General features: G+C 35.1%; 1 protein-coding gene across 2 annotated transcripts in view; it reads right to left on the bottom strand.

The window, feature by feature from the left end:
• LOC106140126 (solute carrier organic anion transporter family member 5A1) overlaps positions 1 to 24,384 on the bottom strand; it is a 40,356-nt gene that overhangs the window by 11,730 nt on the left and 4,242 nt on the right. Inside the window, exons 2-8 of one of the 2 annotated variants that reach the window (XM_060949582.1) lie at positions 12,790 to 12,841; positions 7,197 to 7,328; positions 3,358 to 3,522; positions 3,143 to 3,272; positions 2,848 to 3,064; positions 2,410 to 2,612; positions 1,913 to 2,054 (exon numbers count right to left, since the gene is read on the bottom strand). In XM_060949582.1, coding sequence (XP_060805565.1) covers positions 1,913 to 2,054; positions 2,410 to 2,612; positions 2,848 to 3,064; positions 3,143 to 3,272; positions 3,358 to 3,522; positions 7,197 to 7,267 — 928 coding nt within the window. In that variant the 5' untranslated portion in view covers positions 7,268 to 7,328; positions 12,790 to 12,841. Of the gene's footprint in view, positions 1 to 1,912; positions 2,055 to 2,409; positions 2,613 to 2,847; positions 3,065 to 3,142; positions 3,273 to 3,357; positions 3,523 to 4,218; positions 4,498 to 7,196; positions 7,329 to 12,789; positions 12,842 to 24,384 lie in introns of those variants that run through there. The other variant, XM_060949585.1, reaches the window with a different exon arrangement.

The raw sequence follows: 24,384 nt of genomic DNA on the forward strand, positions 1-24,384 counted from the left end.
TTTTCTGATTGTATGTCACAGTTATAAAATACTTTTCTTTCCAATCGATATATGAACTACACATTATTTAAGTGATATATTTCAGAGAACAAAAGGTTGATAACTCCCCTTAGAAGGAAAGCTGGAGCAGTTCGAGGGCGGGTTTAGTTAAAGGTTTATTTCACCCGACTCCATCTTATAAAGGAATGACCAAGAGTGGTATCGCTATCCTAATAAAACAACGAATAAAAGTTGTCATTACCATTTTATTCTATTCATAAACATATCTTCAAAAAAAATTCTAACCAATCAATATATAATGGAAACGATAGTTGGAGCAGTTCAAGGGCAGGTTTGGCTCAGCTCTGTGCTCGCTTCACCTGACTCCAGCTCTTATAAACTGCACTAAACCCGCCCACGGTCATCTAAAAGCGGCTTTATTGCCGTTGCAACTCTATTTTACGACCGTGATTATGCTTCAATTAAAGAAAAAATCTTTATAGATATATATGACAGGCTTATCGACGTTGTAAATATTGTTGAATTTATCCTATTTAAACATCAAAGCGCCAAAAGCCTATAGTTGAAGAGATGCATAAACATTTAATTAAATTAATAAATATTTAGTACAAAACCATTTTGTTTGAATAAAACAAGCATACAGAATTCGTCATGCATTGCACACGTTACCAACAAATATGTTTATTAACCGATTTTGTGATGAATTCGTTGGTAAATTAAATGTGTCTTGTTTTATAGCAATAGTATGTAAACTAGACTGTCACGATATGCCAGAGTTGGTTCGCCTTAAGTTTTAATGAAGTAAGCTTTAACTTATATGACAAATTTAATATAATTTTACCATGCCATTTATATATAAATATAATTAATCGATTTAAATGGATGTACTGGACACCCAGTCAATGCGTTAGGAGTGCCTTTTGTGAAGATAAGATTATTTTAAAATAATATACTAAATATAAATTCCTATCTAATTTCATCGGAAGAATTTAACGATTATATTCAGTATTCTATAATATCGCTGTTACTAAAAGTTTCCGATAAATTTCTATATTTTTATGAGTGTTATTTCTTATCATAGATTAGACAATAACTTAATAGTTATCTACGCCTATGTTATGGGTAAACAGTTATGAATGGTGGCCGAAAAGGAATCATGTAGGTAATAGAAAAGCAGATGGAACCAATTTAAAATAACCTTTGATGATAAACTTAAGTTAATGCATTTCAATCAGGCTTGAATTAATTAAATGAAAAAATTAATAACTATCGATACCAATATTACAAACGCGAGAGTAAGTTTGTTTGTTTGTTACCCTTTCAAAGTTAAATTACTGAACTAATGTACATGAAATTTTGCATACATATAGTATGGTGTACGGACAGACGCACGTAAGTACCTTCATCCTGGTAAAAGCTAACGTACCCGTGGGATTAACGAAAAACCTGTATTCTTTTGTAGGTGGGGCTAATTTCGCGAGCGATGCAGGTAAAAGGTAATACGAAACAAAAGGTACTTATGTTCATAAAAGCTTCGTCGGCGTTGGTGACAGTGCGTTATACGGTTACGAGGCACGCACCAGTCGTAGGCTGATAATAAAGACAGGCAATAAGTTCTAAGAAGGTTGGTTGAGGTCACGTTATGTACAAAGAGAATATTAAGTACAGCTTCATTAGGATCTGGTACTGTAGTTATTATTATTAAATTAGACAGTAAGTTTAAGAAACAAAACTGAAATAGGTAGGTATAGGGTACCTACTACCGTCGTCGTGGCGTCGTCAAATTTATGTGAGTATTATAGCTAATAATTATGTAAGTGATTATAGCTAAAATGCTTTAGATGGTTTGTGTCTGGTCCTTTTTTATATATATTTAAGAGTAACAAACAGTATGAGTGTTTATTTTACTAACCGATATACATGCTAGACGATTCCGGGCGTACGTGATCGTCGACGTACGTTGTGCCAAGAGTCAACAAGGGGGAGCCGCCGCATCCCAGCAGTAGTTGTGCCACGATGAACACCATCACTGGCAGGAAAGTGCTTGGAGTGCTCTGTGCAATAATTTTACAATATTAATAATGGTAACATTGGTTAATGTGTACAAATATGTAGATTGTAATGCAAGAGAGTCATTAAACTGTTCGGATTGATAAAACTGAGGCGAAAAAAATATTATCTACCGATTACATAATCGTATACAAACAACAACAGCAATATCTCTTAGCACCTAAGTGCAAAATGCATAAGTACCGTAACGTTAATTATTACTCGTAACAACAAGTGTTGTGCTTATTCATTGTCACCTGTATGAACTACGCTATCATACTTGTGGAAGTGTTTTATCTGGGACAGGGCAAAACTATCTCTTTAGGGTTCTCCGTTCATCATGAATATTTTTTTACTTACTTTAATGCAGTTATCAGGTCTCAAGTTGCTAGGTGGCAAGCCGGCCTGGCCCGCCAGTCGAGCAAGACTAAGGTCCTGGTCGAGGCCAGGCAGTCGGCAGATGTTCTCCTCAGATTTGTTGTTGGCTAATGTCTCGCTGTTCACTTCCGCAATAAAATGCGGAACAACAAATACCAAAGATCCAATGCCCATTATTACGGCACCTAAAACAGGCATTTTTAGGTAAACAAGTAGGTATCAAAATGTTTAACTTTTATATACATATTTTGATAATTATAAAAATTCATTAAATAAAATAGGTTTTAGTAATACGTAACGACAATAAAGGCAAAATTAAATGTAAATAGGCTTGGTAATTGTACCAATAAAAATAATTAAATAAACAGGTATTGGCAAACTAAAACAAGAATAGAATGAAGGTAAAATTAGAATACGCACCGACTGCGATCCAAACTGGAATGTGTCTTCTGCTACCAAGGTACGAGACGAAGATGACCGTGATGACATTGCCAATTTCGTAACTGCTCGCAATCAAACCCGACAGACTTGACGGGATTTCAAAGCGTTTTTCTATGGTCGTGATCACAGAGTTTATATATCCTGAACTTAACGCTTGTTGCAGCGTAACTAGAAACGATAGGAAAAATACGAATACCTAAAAAAAAGAACCCAGTTTTAATGCTTGTTCAGAAAAAAGCAAGCCGCAGCAATTAAAATAATTCTAAAAACTCACTTTAATACTAGAAAATCTCTGAATAAAGAGCGGCCTCCACGACAAGATACCGCAGTCTCGTGTGTCATGAGGAATGTCTAATATTTCTGGGAACATTTGTCGGGGTTTTTCCTTTTCCCTTTCGCGATCTCTGCAAAACACAATTCGCAATGAAAACATAAGAACTATATGACTTTTTAGTGCGTATTCAAGTAGGTATTAATTACATATATTACCTGTCGCATATTCCAGCAGATGGGTTCCGGCTGTGACATTTGCTTGGATCCCGTGGGGGGTGCGAAGGGTGTGGCGGCGCGCTCGGTCCCGGGGGGTCGTCCGCGCCGTCCCCGCATCCCGACTCCGCGTAGAGTCCCGTCATCGCGTACATTGACTCTTGCCTCCTGCGCAAATATTAATGTAATGTAAATGTTTGTACACGGCCAAGTGAGATCATAGAAAAGCAAAAATAACCTATAAATTCGTCCCACGCGTATTCTCTCTAACATTTTTTACGTTGTCGTCCGCCATGAGGTAGACAGAGCCACAAAAAAAATTAATAATTCGTTATGAGGAAGAATCATCTAATAATGGTAAACTTAAAAATTTGTGCCGATACATAAATCCGTCAAGTGTATGGCCACAGCCACCACAGTCCACAAGTAAGTAATGCAGACTTCGTGTAGTATCATTGTATTTTTAACAATTTCTAATTTAGTGTTGTTATCAGCAATGGTTAAATACAAGACCAAGGCATTTTGTAAGTATACAATATAATGGCAAAAATAATACAGCAATGTGACAATTCTCCAATTTTTATTGCAGGTGCTAGTGCCGATGAAAATATATAAGAAAACAAGAAAAATCACCACATCACTTTTTTATTTGGTAACAATGGAACAGGAATTCTCTTTGATAATTATAGATACTTATTACACAGAAAACTTATTAGAGGGAAAGCGCACGATCGTGAGAATCACTCAATTCCACACTTTGTTTACAAACATTTATAGTGCATGTGTTTTTGTTTACCAAACTAATCGTCCCGGAATTAAAATAGTTATTATGTATTGTATTTACTACATCATTGAAATACCTACCTGTCTAGAAGCTTTCGGTGTTGTTCTAAGTTTTCAGGCATTCTCACCAATTATTGCACTATATTTGTAAGAAAACTTATCAAACTAAGCAACTCTAACTATAAGTAAGAAAAAATGATATACATCGTATACAATATTAAACCAAAATGAGCGATAAATCAAAGTGACGTGGTGGCACGTGCTGAAACTGTTGCAATCTGGTTTAGTATCTGAGGAAGGGCCGGTGTGAGCCTGTGACTAGGATGAGTGATATCAGCGAGGCTCACGTTCTGACACTATTCTTGGCCAGGTGTCGCAAACTCGGTTATCTACGAGTGTGACACAAAGACAAGCGTTATCGGATAAAATTCACTAAAATACTAATGTTGTTACATGCATGAGTCAGAAAAGGGAGGGCCATAGCGACATGCGGCCCATTTTCCAAACCTTTTTATATAGGTCAGTTAAATCTATCACATATGAAATCTCATCCTCTGATAAACGAACTTTTAAGTAAATGGTAAAAGTAACGAAAAGCAACACTGAGTACGAATATATTTTATGGATCAATTTACGGTTTGGTCTGCGAATTAAATGTTTTGACATACAAAATTGCATAGGACCTACCAATTGGATGACATGACAATTACTTTTTGTATGCTGATCTTAGAATAAGTATAAATTTATATAATTATTTCAAACCTAAGAGGAGGGTTTGGGGAAGGTTAAAATGACGTTGTAAGAGTACGTTTCATATTTTGGCTTGGTGACACGAGCCTTGATCTTTAGAAACATAAACATGTAATATTTACCGAATAATCGAACGCCAGATGTTGATCGCTGGAGACGTTCAACCAAACATCCTGGATGTATTGTAACAAGTAACGACCTAATAAAAACAAGATGTTTTTCTCTGTACCAATGAATATGCTTAAAAATATCGAACTGTATCGAAGATTAATAAATAGAGTACCGATGCAGATGCAATAAAACATAATTGAATTCTTATTATCATAAATATATAGGGAGCAGATGGAAGATACAGAGACGTACTAATGGACGTAATCAATAGCATAATGTGGGTCACAGCAGCCATTTCATGGATGATGAACACACGCGAATAAGAACACATATTTATTGAGACTACTAGTGAGTCACGTGATTAAATGTATTGATACAGTTGTAACAATACAGCACAAGATAGAGATAACATTTGTGCCATTTGTACATCCAACGAAAATTTCTTACTAAGAAGTAATTATCACAAATTGTCTATGACATTATATTTTTACAAAATTCTGTTTATACAATAAAGATGTGATGTTGCTCGATTGTGAAAGATTTGGAAGCATTTTCTTATTGGTGAGTTGAGTACCGATTTCTTATCCTCCATTTTGCAGACAAAGGTATCGTATCTAGTGTACTTGTAGGTAAATTCTTTTTCTTGGTCCATTTCGATTTCGTTTGGGACGAGAAAAGGAAAATCAAAGGAGTCAGTACAGGTATTATCATAATTGGTGATAATAATAATTGTACTCATAATAACCTTATTTGCATTGTATTTTACAATAAGTACTAAATACATGACTTAATAGATAACCTAGGCATGTAATTGGCAAAGCCGTGTGGTTCCCGGCACCAATATAAAAAGGAATAGGACCACTCCATCTCTTCCACTAATTAAACTTGGGATTCTACTTTTAGGCGACGGGGTAGCAACCTGTCTTTTGAATCTCAATTCTATCATAAAGGCAAAGTTAACAGCTGAACGTAGGCCACGAAGTCAGTCTTTCTAAACTGCTAGCTCTGTTTTCCCCGCAAGGGATACAGACGTGATTATTTGATATGAATGTTATATAGACGTGATTATATGATCTGAATGAATGAATGAATGTTATTGGCTTAACCTTGATTTATTCTAGACTAAACATTTTAAAGATGTGTCAAACACACATTAGTTAACACAATATGATTGTCCCTCTCTTATCTTTGCGTGTTAACTACTGGATTTTTTTATCCTCACTTTGAAAGGTCTTTGGCATTCTTTATCATGTTAAGTTTGAAAAATTTTCACCTGGCCTTTTCTCTCTATCACTTTCTTATCACAGCGCTTTCGCGACTGCCTTTATTCGCAATTTATTATCATTTTCTAGATCGATCAAAAATTGGCCTTATAAATTCTGATGCAATGACCCTTCTTTTGATATTAATTAGTAATAATTATTTATTTTAAATTCCAATTAAACAAATTATAAAATATCACAACTATAGATTTTACAACTTTAGTATGCATAAAAGTCGGAATAATATTAATCAATTATATTGTAGATACTTTTGTGTAATAGATTCCTGGTATCTTCCGTAAAAAACTGTCTGGCAGATGGTAAAATACGAATTAAAATTAACCCGCTGCGTGGGGGAGTTAGAAGATATTCATGCTGAGAGCCTGCAAGCTTTTACTGTGTATTAAAAACATATTGCGTAAGTATAAAATATCTGCCAACAGACGAAATTCTACTCTTTAAATTTAAATTCCATTATTGACATTTCAAACAGCTGAATGTGGCTTTTCAGTTTATTCAAGATTGTTGACTCTGTCTATCCCGTAAGGGATAAAGACGTGATTATATGTAATTGGATATGGTATATGCTTGGGATATAGGTTAAAACATCTCATGTTATGTTTAAATTAGAATCACATTGAATCGTGAGAAAATACATCCGCATTCATTTAGTGCCAGGTAAATGCGGTTATTACTCATTCTATAGAGCATTTGAACACATTGTGAGATTAATGTCAGTGAAAAACGGTATCTACGAGTATAAACGTTACAAATACTAATTACGCAAGTGCCATTGATCCATCTTTCCATTTTTCGATTGAGAATATATGTAGGTAAATCAGAAATTTGATAGCTTAAATAATCAGACATCTAAACTAGAATATTGAGAACCAAATTACTAAAATAATGAATCTTATTACATTATAGAAGTGTTACCTGTGTCCTTTCCTGTGTTGCGGCGCGGCGTTGGTGCCGCCCGCGCTTTGTTGCCGTTCTCCTTCTGTCATCTTGGTGAAAAGCTTCAGGGCTCACCGCATGCCCATAACACTCACAGCAGTATTCCTCCACCTATAAACAATACAATATAAGTACCAAAAGGTAGTAAGTATTAAAAAATATACAAACATAATCAGGTTTATTTCCATTTTTGCCCGCAACTTTAACGAAATCTATTAATTTATACAGCCTATGCTACATATGTTGCGAAGGTGGAAAGTGATATGTCAAGTTGACGTGGCAAGGTCGTTTTGACGCCAATGGGCTTGGTAAGGCAGCTCTCTAATGGCACAGGGGTTCGTTAATCGAAGAAATAACGACGCTGGTAGTCTGGAGCGTCGTTCTTTTATCAAAGGGAGTGGTAAATAAGTAAATTGAATTAGTAATAAGTAATAATACTTGCGCTTATTTTTCGCTCTTTTTTAACTATGTGCTCTAAGCTTTTTTCTAAACAAAAGGTTAGGTTACAAGTTTTTAAGAATTCTTTTGTTTAGCAGCAAATGAATGTGAGTAACAAGACTATTTAACTTCTACTTAAAACATAATTTTTGCGGAAGTTGCATAGAGTTATGCGTAAAGAAATATTATCTGAAGGGTACAAAGTATTATTTAGAAGGTACACTTATTTCAGTTTTATTTTGTGTATAGTCTACACTATTAATAAAAAGAAAATATTACAATTTACGCAAAATGTCAAGGAGTAAATGAACATTAAACAATCGGCACCATAGTCGTCGCGAGAACCTTTCATATAAAAATGCTTAATTGATTGCAATTATTGAAAGGAAAAGCACACACTGCTATTTATAGATTCAAGTGTGTGACCCTCAAATCCATTTGCACACCGGTAACCCGTAGGTACGGAAGACACTCAAAAAAATTAAGACTACTAATGTCGTATGCATATTTAGCAAATAAAAATCTTTGTCACATGTCCGTCTGCCTTCTGTGCTTTCATTACTTTACGATACAACTCTAAACCCGCCTGACGTTCAAATAAACATGCACGTGTCGTCTTTGTTGCACATTGTACGACGTTCACTCGTAAACATTTTGATTGAGAGGTTCTTGTCGTAGTGCAAGTATATACACTACTAAAAGAAAAATATTTTCATAGTATTTTCACCAATGTTTGTATATAAAACGTAGAAGTAAGTAAAATTAATATGCGGCAGAATTTTCACATCAGTCATGATTAACAAAACGCCTTAGTAAAATAAACTAATCCGTCGAAGTAATATAACCCTACCAGTTAACTGCGTAGACTTACAGTAAAAATACAGAACACATCGTTTACTAGTGGATTATTATTTGGCTGGTTTAAAAAACAACACAGAATGCATATTAGAAATGTCTACTTAATTTATATGTATATTTAACTATCCACCAGAACACTATTGTTTGTTTGTAAATACTTTATTGTACAAAACAAATATTTAGTAGTACATAAAAAGACACTAAAAAAATAACAATGCACAATGGCGGACTTATCCCTATGAGGGATTTCTTCCAGTCAACCAGGTAACATAAAGAAACATTCATATTAAAGTACAGTAGCTACAGCAAGGCGCAATGGTAAAATCACTTAAAAAAAAGAATACATAATTAACTACTAATTCTTACTCGATACCAATATTAACGTCTGCCAAATAAATATATTTGAGGTAGTTTTGTGCTGGTTTATCGTCCTATTCCCCTTCTATTGATTCGTGACTACGGCTTTGTATAGCTATTTAGGACAAAGGTAAACAAACAATCGTCATAACATTCTGAATTGTTGTATGTTATATCAATTATTCTCAATCTACATATAGTAGTTCACCTACATGTACACAAAATTGTAGTTATTGAAATGTTGTTCTTGTATTATTCATCAGCAAAGCCAGTTTAGTAGAGGGAGCGAACAATTTATCTCGATCAACCATACCGTAACATTTTCTTGTCCTGCTGGTGCGGACCTTTTGGCACAAACTAGGTCGCAATGGTTGTGTTCTTAAGTAAATATGTAGTCTGTGATGCTGAGATCCTGATATAGATGAAAGAAGTTTTAAGTCACTGTTCACCATCATATGCTTTATGGTTTGAAATACAAAAATCTGGTTAGCTTAGCTACATAGGAAAAATAAAACGGTTTTGTCTTTGTTCCATTTCCTTATCGATTGAATAAAAACAGAGTTATTTAAAAACATTCGCCGAGTAACAGACTGTGTTCTGAATTTACTTGTTACTTTTGGATCTGTTGCAGTCGTGAACCGACTTTGTGCCAAAAAAAAGTAGTTTTATTAATTTCAAACATTATGGATCCGTTTCCGGATGCGATAATATGCAATTTTCATTTGAGAATTGTGCAGCAGTGCAAGCTTAGATACAGTAGAAATCGACAAAACATCCTGTTAGTAGCGTGGGCGCAAACCTGCATTGTTATGTAACTTCTTTGCGGAGTGGAACGGATGCCAAAATTTCACTCCCGTCCCGCGGGCCTGAGGGAGTGTTAGAGGCCGTGACCGGTTTAATACACGACTAAGTGTATATATACATTTATATCTCGTCTTTATCCCTCAGGTGGTAGACAGAGCTAACAGGCTCGATAACATTAAAAGGTGACGTTCAGTAGGATGACTCAATAATGGGATCGATATACATGTAGTGACTAACATGTGCACTTACATGTCAATTATTTTCAATAGTAAAACATTGTATGTTGTGTGTGTTTTAAGAATTCAAGTATGGGCACAGGAATAACGAAGGATAAATAAGTATTGATGAGTAATTCAGAGCATATTAATTTCATAAAGATAAAAGGTACTTAAAATAGTAGTTATGTTGAATCATAATAACATGGTGAATATAAAGATCTTGATAAATTCAATGTATAATGTAATGTCGGTTACACACTTGATATGAATAAAGCCACACTCACTGGCCTACATTCGTAAAATCTGTTTATAGTATTTTGTAACTTCACTTACATACTGTTTAAATCGAATCCCGTTGTTGAATTGAAAGTGCAATGGGGAATTGAATGTAAACTATTATATGTAGTTAAGTTTCTAAAATATTTATTTGATTATTTCTTTTATGAGACTAGATGTCCAGGTGTTGTCCTGATATAATGAAGCGTGGTATTATTTGCAACAGATTGCATACCTGCAGATCTGGTTATCTCTGGATATTCACGCAGAATCTCATGGTAGTCGGTTTCACCCATTACTGCCTTAATTGAAGCAAGCATAGTTATGAGTGTGGATGAAGGAAGTATGCAGAGATCGTGGCAAGTAGAAAGATGTAATCTCTGCCTAACCCTCCGGTTAACCAGTTGTACATTTTACGTGTATAAAGTTTAAATAGATAAATATGTACCTAAACCCTAAATATGGAATCACAATATATGTATGTGATGTTGTTTGTTTCTTTTACAAACCTTTTGATTGCTATTTAAATAAAGAATAACTACTTAAAGAATTATCAATTATTTATGAGAAATTTAAATATTTTATTAAATAAGAAAAATTACTTTCATAGACTAGTATGTCATTGCGTGATAGCCATAAATAACATAAAGTCGACTTGATTATTACTTATAGCCAAGTTAGTCGTAGATATGTTTATCGGTTTAGGGGAGTGAAAGAAGGGATGTTTTATGTGAATCGGAGCGTGTGTCCAAGGTTAATGTCGTAGGTGATTGCGTTACGGTCGATAATGGAGGTGAGGCTACGATTCGAATGTTTGTTGTCACGATTCGACCTTTATTTTGTCTCTATTTTTTGTTTTGTGTCAAGTGCTTCGCTAGGCGTCTCATTTACTCCGGTGTGGTCCTTTGAAGTAAATGAATTTATTTGAATTAATGGACTGCTTTTTGGCGAGGTTACGTTATGCAGTACCTACTTATTAAGAATACGCATTTCTATGGGTTTTGTGTACGATTTGTAAGTACAGGTCAGTCTATGAAACTCAGAAATCAGAATAATATATTTGTTAAATGAAAATAAATTAAAGTTCTCTTGGTGAAAGCTAAAGCAAATTTCAAATATAAATGACTAAATCTGACAGTGACAGAATCTTTATAAGTTGTTTTAAATATTCTATTCTTCTATTTTATTCTTTTAATTGATTTCAATTTTTATTTATATCGGTTATATAACTAGAGACCACCACCTTTGTGTAATAAAACTGGAGGAAAAACAATTATTCCGATTTCATGGATGTAAAGCGACCAATATCGCAATCGTGACGCGATGGAATATTACACAACTAAAGGCCGACATTCATAGTTCACATGACACGAATAATATAATACTTACTAATAATGTTGTATTAGTAACTTACTGCTAATGATAAAGGAACATTTTTAGGAAGTTTTATAAGACAATGTATTGGGAGACCTTGAACTGATATTCTTCCTTCTTCTATTTTTTATCGTTATAAAATTGATTCTTTGTTTCATGCTATCGACATAAATCATTTAAACTGGGTTGTCATAAGTACAGTAATCCTAAATGTATACATTTAGGATTACGATGCATCGTAATCCTGAATGTTTACTAATCCTTGTCCACGTTACCGTCATCTGCGTCACGAAATGGCAAGGAGCGAATAATCAAACATACGGGAAAGGATATCGGACACATCAGACATGGCCTTTATGACCCATCAGCTCTTCATCATTCTAAGATTCAATATTATAAGGTTGAATTAGTGTATAAAAATATTTAAGAATTTATTAAAAAATGCGTAAATATTTTTTACTTATTTTCGTAGCAGTCTAATGTAGTTTCACAAAGATTGAATAAATTGGCTAAGTGCGTGTCGAGCTACACGCAGTATTTAAAATAACCAAACCCTATGTAACGTTTTAAATCGTCGTCACTTCAAAATGGACAATGCCGCAGCCTTAATCGCCTTGTAACGACAGCCGCAGAAATTGAGAGTGGTCATATCATACACACACTACTATAAAAAAAGGTACATATAATTATCTCATCAATGGAAAATTCCAGTTACGTGACTATAAACATTATTTATGCTATCCACTCCACTCATAGGTTTTGGGATTCATCTAATTCTATTGGCATATCAGTGACTTATAGAATTCTCTAGTACATATTTGAATTAGATAGAGAAATGTTATAAGACGCAAATTGCAGAAAGATAACAAAAAATCATACGAAAAAAACCCAATACTCTCTGTATTTCAGTGTAGTCGCTAGCAGTGCAATCAAACAACGTGACTCATTTATCGACGCTCGTACAAGAACAGTTTATTTTTCTTCTCGTATGAAAGCATTGGCCTGGCTAGACAACGTTATAAACCTGTTTTACAATTTGTGGAATAGTCACCTCAGGATTACAACTCCGCGAGATTTTATCACGCTGACCTCTAACTCGGTTACAGTTAGGTATTTTTTTATTTAGTATTGCTACGTCACAGATATCGCTTCTATTGTCATGGTACGGTGTGCCATGCATGATAAATATGTTTATACATGAAAACAATGTAATAACCAATGTAAATTAAGTGTACACAATTAATTACCTTCACTTAAAAAACTGCGTCAGGGAGCGTGTAGAGTTATCATTCCAGTAATCTGTAACAATTACAATTAAATTTTATTCATGTTTTGATAAGAATAATCTCATTATTTTATACAATTTGGCGGACCAGATCGACGCGACATTTGCGAGTTATAACCAAGATCTTAGAAACCTACAATAGTAAGTACAGACTGAAGTACAGGCTGATTAATCTAGTTTGTTTGCGCCCAAATATGGGACACTACGTACCAACTAGGAATTGATAAGGCAGCTGGTTGGAGGCAATCAGAGTCTACTTGCGTGACTTAACCGTTATCTATAATATAACGCCAAATTATTGGACTATTAGCAGATTGATACTAATTCAGATTTAATAAGTATAAGAGTATAAATAAAACCGTTGTTAGTTAAAAAATGTTTTGCCATTTTTTGTCCGATGCTTATTGTTTTTGAACAAGAGACAAGATATCAAATGATTAAGAAAGGGAATCTGCTCACCTTATCTTACAAATACATAAAACATGTCAAACTTACAAGAGCATATAATAATGTCAATTGTCCATTTTGTAAAACAACCAATGTCCTAACTACAATACTAGTGATATACGGGTTATCCGAAGTAATCTGGATTTTACATCCAGACAGATTGCCGTAATTAAAACGGTAGTTAAATTACCCCCGGAGTGTGCCCCAGCTGTTATCATTTATCAGCGTAAGCAAAGAAACAGCACTGAGCAAATTGTAAACATTTGAGGTGACGATACTGCTATCTCGAGATATGAGACTCTTGTTACTTTTCAATAAATGTTTATTTCTAATCTCACAATATACGTAAAAACAGAGAAGCATATATGTTTGTATAAAAATAACAAACAGTGCAAATCACTCCTTTTAAGTAAATACGCGGTTTCTATAGGTGAGCTCGCCATGTTGATTTCCATGCCATACCAATTCTTCTCCAACTCGTATGTCAAACGACTGCAGCACCGTTACTCAAAAACTAATAATGCAAATGAAAGTTTCCGGATTCACGGCTTGGGGTAATTTGCCGATTTTAATATATGTGTTTTCGTCCTCGTTTCCGTGGCAGTAACAGTAATTTCCATACAACTTGTGGCCCACATAACAATATTATTCCGTTTCGGAGGAAATAGGCATACTTTCACTAAGCATTGGTATAGATTTCCTGCAGTCGGTTGGTCAAGGCCTGATACATCGATTCAATTGATTGGTTGTATAAGAGCATGGCAGCGCAGCGGCGATCAGGCAACCAGTCGGGCAATCCAGCCCAATTCAATGTCATGTTTTTGAAATGATTAAATATGCTGTCACCACAAATGAGTAAGTAAGTAGTTTTGTTGGTTAAAGATACAGCGAAACCATGTATAACGGAAATATTCTACATAAAATTATTAAAAAAATATCCCAAGACAGCATAAGTCTATCTTTTATGGTTGACTCACAATAACACGTGTAATTCCTGATAGCTTAGCAGTTCGGAGATTTCTGATTATATTTCTTTACTCTGATGTTTACAATACCAATAACACTCACACTCATTCGTAATTCTTAAAAATTTATATAAGTACCTATTCAATAAAAAAAGAATCATCGAAATCGGTATAGAAACACCAAATTTATACATGAAATAAAATAATACCCTAACAAGCCATCGCGCGTAAATACTGAATCATGCTATAAGGATTATTTTTGCGTAACGGTTGCCGCGCTCGACGCGGCTCGCGGCGGCAGGGTATAAAAGGGGCAGGAGGCGAGCGCAAGCTTCATGACCAAGGCAGCCAGGGGGAGACTTCACGCAGTTCTCTCCTCCAGCCTCGCCCTGAGGACGAAGCTCGGGATCTACGGAACATACGTCAGATCCCGCCACACGTACGCGGCCCCGGCGTGGTACGCATTCTGCTCTGAGACCAACAGGAGAAGACTCAGAGCCCAAGAGAACCAAAGTCTCAGAGCAGTCGTCGGAGCCCCGCGCTACGTGAGGAACTCGACGATCCTCAGGGACCTGAAGTGGGAGAACGTAGATATTCGAGAGGGCGGACGCGTCATCACACAGCCACCTGCGCGGCATTGCGCCGCTCCACGCCCGCCCTCCGGGCCGTCGGTTGAAACTCTCCCCTCGCTGCCTTGCAGCAGACGTCGTCGACCAGTGACAACGCCGCCGCCGATGGCAACTCCCAGTGTATGAAGACGTGAAGACCCAGGCCTACACGGCCGCCCCATCGACCTGTCTACAGTCGTAGGCAGCGATGATGCCATTGAAGAGGGCCAAAAGCCCTGAGCAATCTACTCCGACTCCCTAAGGGTAAAAGTATGGGAAGACCCGACGACGGCAAGATAGTATTGCACAGGCGTTTTAACTTTATTTTCATTTCTTTTTCTTTTGTAAGTTGTAGGTACATATTTCTGGTTATAATTCTATTAGAGTATTTTTTTTAGTTTAAATAGGCACTTAGATTTATCTATACTAATATTATAAAACTGAAGAGTTTGTTTGTTTGTTTGAATGTGCTAAACTCAAGAACTACTGGTTCGATTTGAAAGATTAATAGACCATTTATCGAGGAAGGCTTTAGGCTATAAAACGTCTAGGTGCAACCTTATAGCGAAGAAATAATGGAAACTGTGAAAAAAACGGGGAAGGAGCATCCTTGAGGGCTTCAATGATGCCCAAAATAACTATTCCACGCGGACGAAGTCGCAGGCACAGCTAGTTATCTATATATATAAAACTCTTCCGTTACTGAGTGACTGACTGACAGACAACGCACAGTCGAAACTACTGGTCGTAGACAGCTGAAATTTGGAATGTAGGTTCCTTGGGATATGTAGGGGAGCACTAAGAAAGGATTTTTGGAAATTCAACCCCCAAGGGGGGGAAAAGGGGTAAAAACGTTTCTATGAAAAATCTTATTCCTTGGGTTTATAAACTTGAAACTTGGCATGAACACTTACATAGGCAAGTAAATATGTTTGACATTATAAGTTTTTTCAAACTACCCTCCAATCGTGATTTAGGGGGTGCGATTGGGTGACTGATTTATTAACGCACAGCCGAAACCGCTCGGTATAGGAGTCTGAGATTTTGAACAGAGGTTCCTTTAGTAACATAAGTGAGCACTAAGGGATTTTTGAAATGTCAACCCCCAAGGGGGGGAACGGGATATAGTCTGACACTCCCTTCCGTTCCACCCAGAGCGGGAGAGGTCATTTGATGATTTCCCATCCTTAAAAAAAAAGACTTTGTATGACAACTTTCAGTCGTCTCTTTAACATACATAATAACATACATAATTATGTACATACATGCATAACATTAATAACATCACGCCTTTTAATCCCTATTTTGTGTTAACACTACCCATACAAACAGCTACGAAATTTGTCCGCATCCATTTTCACCTAAATTCTTAACGTTAATGAGATTTACTTTTTATTATCAGGTCAACCTAATAGCCTCACATGTACGTATAACTTCGTAAGAATTTTCTTTCAACTCCTAACCGTTGAGGAGTTGTACCTTCCATCATCAGCTCATTCACATGGGATGATGACTATCAGACGCAAATACTTAAACAGATCTATGAAATTGTCAAAAACGTAATTGTCTGTAAATTTGAGGTTTGCCCTTGATTTCCCTGGAATACCATCATCAGATCCTGACTAGGTAACAACGGGACCAACTTGAAAGTATACTCTACCGAACAAAAAAAGAATCACGTAAATCGGTCCATAAATCTCGGCGTAATCGGTATGCATAAATAAAACACCCGAATTTTATTTTCTATTAACTATCACGAGTTGTCTCGATGCTCGATAGATGGCGTTGGCATCGAGATAGATCGCGCTATGGTTTCGTTACCGCCATTTAGCTAGGTAGCGTAAAATATTTTAATTTGTCGTGTAATTTTAGCAGCGCCCCTAGTGGACATACGCGAAACTACATATTACACTACAAATATTTTGATTTGAAATTATTATTCGTTTGATTCATTAACTTTTAACTTGACTTATTTAACTTATTTTACTCTCTATTTCAGTTAATTTTTGATTTGTTGATTAGATTTGATATTTTTGATAGTATATTTAGTTAGTGTTGGATAAGTTTTATAGTGTGAGTTGATTTTTTAATATATTCTTCATTTTTTATTCATTTCTTTGTTACTTTATTAGTCTTAGTTAATTTCCATAGATATAGTTTTAGTTAAAAAATTTCTAATTAAAATGGTTCAAGAAATTTTGTTTGTTAATGGGTATTATATTCCTCATGCTGTGGTAGATATAGAAAAAGATGGAGCCTGTTTATATAACCGAATTACACGTGGGCGAAGCCGCGGGCGGAAAGCTAGTAAAATATAATATCGTTGAGTTAGTATCTTGTAACACAAGACTCGAACTTACTTCAAGGCTAACTCAATCTGTGTATTTGTCCCGTATATATTTATTTATTTATTTAGTAGGTAGTCATGATGTGACAACAGTCATGAAGTGACGATGTGTGTGCGCTCGGTAAGGGTATCTGCATACGTATAATAGTGACTGAGGTGAGCGACCGCGGGCGGTCAACGTAGCTTGTTCAGCTTAACCAAGGCGCACCACAGACTGATTCATCTCGCAAGTTGCGCAACAAAAACGAAGCGCTCAATTGTCCTCGCATGTAAAAAGAATTTACAGCAAAGCACTTTCGCTGTGTCAATTTGAGGTTGAGGTATCATTAACACGTATTAATTATAACAGCTGATTTTATATAATTTATGACAACCATTTAAGTATAGTTACAGAGAAAAAGGTTCAAGTTCGTTAATTGAGAAATTGAAGTAATATTTCTTTGTTTTTAAACAACCACGCCAACTAATTGCATAGTTTGTGTAGAGAAGTCGTACTTATCTAAGTATAGGTAGGTTCATAGACGCGATGGCATTTAATAGAATATTTTAAATAAAGTTTCTACAAATAAGAAACTATGTTCGGTCGAAGACATGAAAAGTTAAGTTAGTCAGCCGTACATGGACGTCAAATGCACGATTGCAAACAACCGCAAGGTAAATTGCAACGTGCATCGCGTTGCTAATCGCCTATGTTCAAGGCGAATTAGTCACCCATTTCTCTGTTTTGTACGTTCTACCCAAACTAGGAATTCATCACTTTCTGTCTGTAAGTATGAAACAAAAAAATACTTTATATTAAATACAAAAATAACTACTTACCTTTCAGTTTTACTGCAATTGGATTATCTTCTCTAACTACTAATTATTTGTTGATGTTGAATTGATATTGTTTTACCATTTTGTAAATTTCTAAGGTAGAAACAGCTCTTATAAATTAAGTAAGTTATGATGGAAAACCGCCATTTAAGGTAACGAGTTATTGTTATTATATTCATTTTATATAAATAAAATAATTTTTACACAAAGAATATCGACACACTAACATAAATTGGTAGACCACTTCCACAGTATCAATTAACCATTAAAGATTGATGCAACTGACGTCTTACGAGCAGTCACATAATGAACCATTAATTCGCTGGTGTAATATTATGCAACCTGCCTATTAACGACCTCCGTAACTAGTACTGTAGCACATAATAGAGAAGCAGTGCTGTGTAGGTTGTCTATAAAGCGATTGAAACGAATAAACAACATCTAAATTACAAAGAGCCGTGAAATTGACTAGAAATCAGAGTAGCCATCAGTAGTTTTACTTAGAACATGGAAAGTAACAAAGTTACGCAACAAATAGTTTTATAAATAAGAAGTATTTTAAACCAACACAACATCGAATGTTATATACTTTGAATGTTGTCTTTTAAAGTACCAAAAGATAGATGAAATATAAACTACTATTGAATGTTTATACAAAATGTATAATACTTTAAAATGATAATGACCAAACATTAGTACAGCCGAACTTTTGAATAACAGAGTGTCACAGGCGAGACTGGTCCTTTTGTAGAAAAATGAGGGCAATTAGAATGCTCGCCGTGATCCAAGTTCGTGCTGCACTTTCTAAGGCGAGTCGACGTACAAAAAGGATGCACTCTCAAATATCATCCTTGTCGTTATATACACAAGCTAAGGTTTTGTTCAGCTAGCGCCGACGTGTTAAATAATACAAACAATATCAAATAGATAACGAGTACGGAAACTAAATAAATAAAACAGATCTAGTTAGATTGTACCAAGTAAACAATGAAAGGCAAATAACTTTATCAACCTATTCTTCTACAATTTGTATTGTAATTAAAATGCAAAATAAAGATCGTGCTTTGGGCTTTGATTCGCGTAATCAGTTTATCACATTTTGATCATCATAATTCGGGTAAACCAAATTTCAAACTTTTAAGATTCAGCACCTATCCAGAAACAGAACAGCATTTGGGGTTCTAAAAGGCTCGGTCAACAAAGATAAATTTAGAACATAATTTATTTAGATATACATGTATATACCTGTCTTATAATAAAAAAAATATTATATTGTCGGTCATTATTGTCCATCTATTGGATTCGGAAGCAACGTATTTTTTAGCACAAAATATGTATGTAACGGAGGTCGGTAATTGGGAAGCCGTTATCAGTTGGCGAGGCGATGACCTCGCTGAGCGTCGCATTGCGCAGCTGTGTGAGAACTAATATTATAACTTTTGTGGACCGAGTAATTTACAAGACAATAACTTAAAACCAATAAATACTTGGTTCGATCAACTACATACTCACATATAATCACGTCTATATCCCTTGCGGGGTAGACAGAGCCAACAGTCTTGAGCGGACTGATAGGCCACGTTCAGCTTTTTGGATTTAAGATAGAATTGAGATTCGAATAGTGACAGGTTGCTTGCCCATCGCCTAAAAAAAGAATCTCAAGTTTGTAAGCCTATCCCTTAGTCGCCTTTTACGACATCCATGGGAAAGAGATGGAGTGGTCCTATTCTTTTTCGTATTGGTGCCAGGAACCACACGGCACAGTTCGATCAACTAAGAGTGCTGTAAATGTAAAACACAGCGGGAAGGCAACAAAAGTGTAGAGTTCCTGAGAGTGCTATTCAATTTGGGCAAAAATTTGTGGTCTTCAATGGAACAGCCCTAATTTTTGCACCAAGTGTTATTGAATTTTTTTGCGTCATTATGTGAAGGTGTAATGTTGTGGTGTTGGGTGTTGGCGTCCCACGCAACATCAACGACCTTGCAAGGCCGAAATTCACCCCCTATTCACAAAAGGGACACCTTTTTTGTAGGTGTTCCCAAATAGATTGTTTTATAACCGTTTTTCTTGCTGAAACATTGTGATGTTTGTGATAGCATACCCGACTTCATTTCGATAGATTGTTTATTGTTGTAATTCCATTTCAACTCTGCTCGATTGTTTAGTAGAAGTAGAAAATTTGCTCAGTTTTTCTATGCTTTGTCTTTCAGCCTTCATGATTTCGCCTGTGGCTTTCTGTGGGAATTTCTTTAATTATTTCATACTAAATTTCTCTCAATGCCATTAACCAAAAATTAATCTATAGTTATTAAATATTCTTGATAAATGTCCCTTTATTCTTCAGATGATTAAATTATTATTTGCTTTGCTTTTATTAAATAATTATTAATTGCCGTGTGGTTCCCGGCACCAGTACAAAAAAGAATAGGACCACTCCATCTCTTTCCCATGGATGTCGTAAAAGGTGACTATAGGATAGGCTTACAAACTTGGGATTCTTTTGTTAGGCGATGGGCTAGCAACCTGTCACTATTTGAATCTCAATTCTATCATTAAGCCAAATAGCTGAGCGTGGCTTATCAGTCTTTTCAAGACTGTTGGCTCTGTCTACCCCACAAGGGATATAGAGGTGACCATATGTATGATTAAATTAAACATTAATACAGAAGCTGTGAGGAAACTTTCTATTAAATACGAGTAGTTTTCTGTGTTGATACGAGTACTTCCTTCTCAAGTTTCACAGGTTGAATTCTTACCGGTTAGGTTGAATAACGAATTGTTGGTATAATAAGAATTAGTATTTATTAATTAAATTAAACTTTATTGTATAAACAATGTTAAAACAATTAAGTTACGATAAAACTTCTCTATTTCTATTAAATTACCATAAAGTTATGGATTTATCAAAGATTTATTTTGGTATGGCCTTGTGTGTTTTAGGTTGCGATATAACTTGCGTGCCGCGGTCTTAAGTTATGAAAATGTGTGTTGTCGAAATGGTAACTATAGTTAAGAAATCCCCATGGATTTCTTAACAAATTAAGTGTAAGTACACTGTACATTAACTAATATGTAGGTAATTACTTCGCAATTATTAAAAGGCATATTAGTTACCTATACCTTTTGGAAATAGTTTGATTGGTCAATTGTTTCGGAGTTAAGTTGTTACACCATTTACGTAAGTTTCATGTTACGTGGACGGTATAAATTGGTCAAATGTGACTTGGACTCAAAAGATTACGCGTCCCCAAAAATATGTGTAGAAAGACGGACAACAATGTATGATACTAAAAGGATTGTGTTCTTTGCCCTTAAATGACGGATCTTTAAAATAAAACGAATTAAAATATAGTTGAAAATAACATTAAATAAACGTAAATTCAAAGAAATCTACAGGTTTGAATTGTATCGGTTTGTCCTTGTGCAGGCTATTGTCTTCGAACTTGTGAATATGAACGGAGACTGTTCTCTTTTCCGTTCCCATACAATACGCAAGTCGAAGTTATCTTGAAAAGAAATCACAAATCAAAGAGACGAATTTAGTTATTTAGACATATTAACTAAAATGAAAATAATGAACGAGAGTGGCAAGTGGGCCTGCCTTTTGAATATTTCCAATATAGATATGTCATAGAACTGAAGTAAGATACTGATGTTTGCCAAGCAATAATTGTAGTATAAGATGAAAGGTCATAAATATTTATGTAATATTAGGCATGTATATTATATGTATAAATATAATACTCACAGATATAGGGTAATTGCGCTGGTTTGGCGTCCAGTTCTACTTTTCGTCCATTTCACTTTTAAACGCATATAAAAAGAATATAAACACACCTATGCACGCATGTTGCAACTTGTCACGATCCTTCATACTTAAGCAACAGTTCTAACAACCACAAAATCCAATTTGTCAAGTGAAAACTTCGAAAAAATTAAACTCAGTGGCCGGCATGTGTTCGTGTTGCGTAGACGTCATTGCCGATACAAAAAAAATAGCTGGTGCAGGAACACTCCGTGGTGGGTTTTATGACTATTTCACATAGATTGAGTAATATTTTGGCATGTAAGGATATTTAAGAGTATAACTAACATTATGTTCAGGTTATTTTACAATGTTTTTGTAGTAATCTTAGTAAAAGTTTGCGGACGAATACTGACATGCCTATTTTACCAATTATTTGGTATCCGTCCACGTGGACGGAAACTAAAACAGCAAGCTAAATATTTGGAATGTTCATTTTACTTTTTCAGACCTATAAAATAATATGTGTTTTCTTTAGATATGAACTTTATTGGCTATTTGACAAGATATTTAGTTAACGTCCAATAATTTCTCAGTATTGCTTGTTTAAAAAAATGTTTAAATGGCATGGACGAAAACTAAGCAGCAATTTTTTTTGTATTAGTTTTCGTCCATAATAGTGTGGAATCTACTTCTAACACATTTTCTTGTTAATTCGTACAGGTTTTTCTAGTAGGTACTAAACTATGAAATTAATTGTAATAGATGGATTCGGGGAAATAAAAAAAGCAGGAAATCTACTGCTGAAGAATAAATATTTTTGTTGATTAAATAAAAGATTATAAAGACAGTTTTTATTTAACATTGCATTTTTACTCTTTTTTACATACTGGACGGAAACTAGATCACACCAGGGCGAAAACCAAATTTTTTGGACGAAAACTAGTGAAATCTGCCATTTAACATTTAATTATTTATATAAAAAACAATGTAGTTATAATTAAAAGTTTCTTTATTTTTATCAAAAATAGACTATATGAGGTATTTAAACAAATATGAGCTATTTTAATTAGGATACTTTATCATATTATTTTTACGTCTGAAAGCTAGCAACTCCGCTAATTGGACGAAAACCAGCGCAATCACCCTATATTTTATGCTTTCACAGATTAGAAATTATGCAATGTGCATAATATACTCGTAGGTACTCGAGACAGAAGCTCTACGATTGCTATAAGGTAGTACATAAGATAGCATTGCAGAAATGTAACAAAAGAAAATATTAATTTATTCTGATATATTTACAAAGCTATCTTCACTGAGAGATCAAGCAGCTCGACACGAATGGCCTTGTTATTGTTACGGACTTTCATGTGAGCGGTGAATGAGAGTGAACCTTGTGTAAATGTCAGTCCTCGGTATCCTCGGGCTTTGTTATGGGCAAATTACATTTGATTTAATGATAGCAGAGCATCCGTCACAACAAAAATAATATTATTTAATAGGTTATATTTTAGGTTTAATTCTGCAGTGTCGTGTGGTTCACGGCACTTTAGAGCAGGAGTACGCCACCTTTTTTCCATGGATGTCGTAATAGGCGGACATTCATGTAGTGCAAGATTTAATGCTGATCTAGTTGCGAAGTAAGAGCATGGTCTGTGCCATCTGCTTCACTTATTGTGCAGATTGTAAAGTCAATCAAGGGAAACGCGAATAAACTTGGGATTCTTCTTTAAGGGAATGGGCTAGCAATCTGTCACTATTTGAAAATAAATACTATAATTTGGCCATATAGTTGCACGTGGCCCTTGGATATTTTCCAGACAGTCTATTGGCTCTGTCTCCTTCGTAAGGTAGAAAGACGTGGTTTTATGAACATGTATGTTAGCTATATTTTAAACTTAAGATCTTTGCTACTACATGGTCAATGGAAGTTGCCGTTGAGAATGTCGCACCGAGAAGTTGATCTTGCGCAACAATCTTGCGTCAGGGCCGAGTGCTGCTAGCCGCATTGTGAAAAACATTTCAGCACTTTTCTTATATCTAGGATCTTAGCCGATCAGGCTTATTAGAATGATGATTTGCGTACCGTTCTGATTAACAAAAACATAAATATTTACAATAAACATTTCACATAGGCAAAAAACATACAAAAAAGATTTTGTTTTGACAGTTGTGAAATAAAAGTATGTAGGTACTTTCAAAATTGATCGTAGTATTTCGATCAATTTGGAATTTATTTTTATTTATTTATGGCTTGTGTATTTTTGGTAACGGTTGTTCATTCGGGATAGACATAATATTTTTAAGATTATAAACAGGAAATCGATTGTTTTTTCTTGGAACCTACAGCAACAGAGGCGTGGTTGCCACTTAGAAAGGTGTTTTTGTGTACTCGGTGTAAATCGTATTTTAGCTCAAATAGTTAAGAGTTAAATTATAATCCATTACTCATTTGTAAAAAACAGAGTACCGATTATAATCTTTTATTGTTTACAGGAAATACGACAGTACCATAAAGAATGACGTCGTAAACGTAGGTAACTGCTGACAATAACAACGTGATGTATCCTACTGAGAGTAAGTGAATTAACACGAATTAAGCAATCATGTGGGTCAAGACTGCTT

This window comes from Amyelois transitella, chromosome 3 (genome assembly GCF_032362555.1).
Source record: "Amyelois transitella isolate CPQ chromosome 3, ilAmyTran1.1, whole genome shotgun sequence".
NCBI classification, from domain to species: Eukaryota; Metazoa; Arthropoda; class Insecta; order Lepidoptera; family Pyralidae; genus Amyelois; species Amyelois transitella.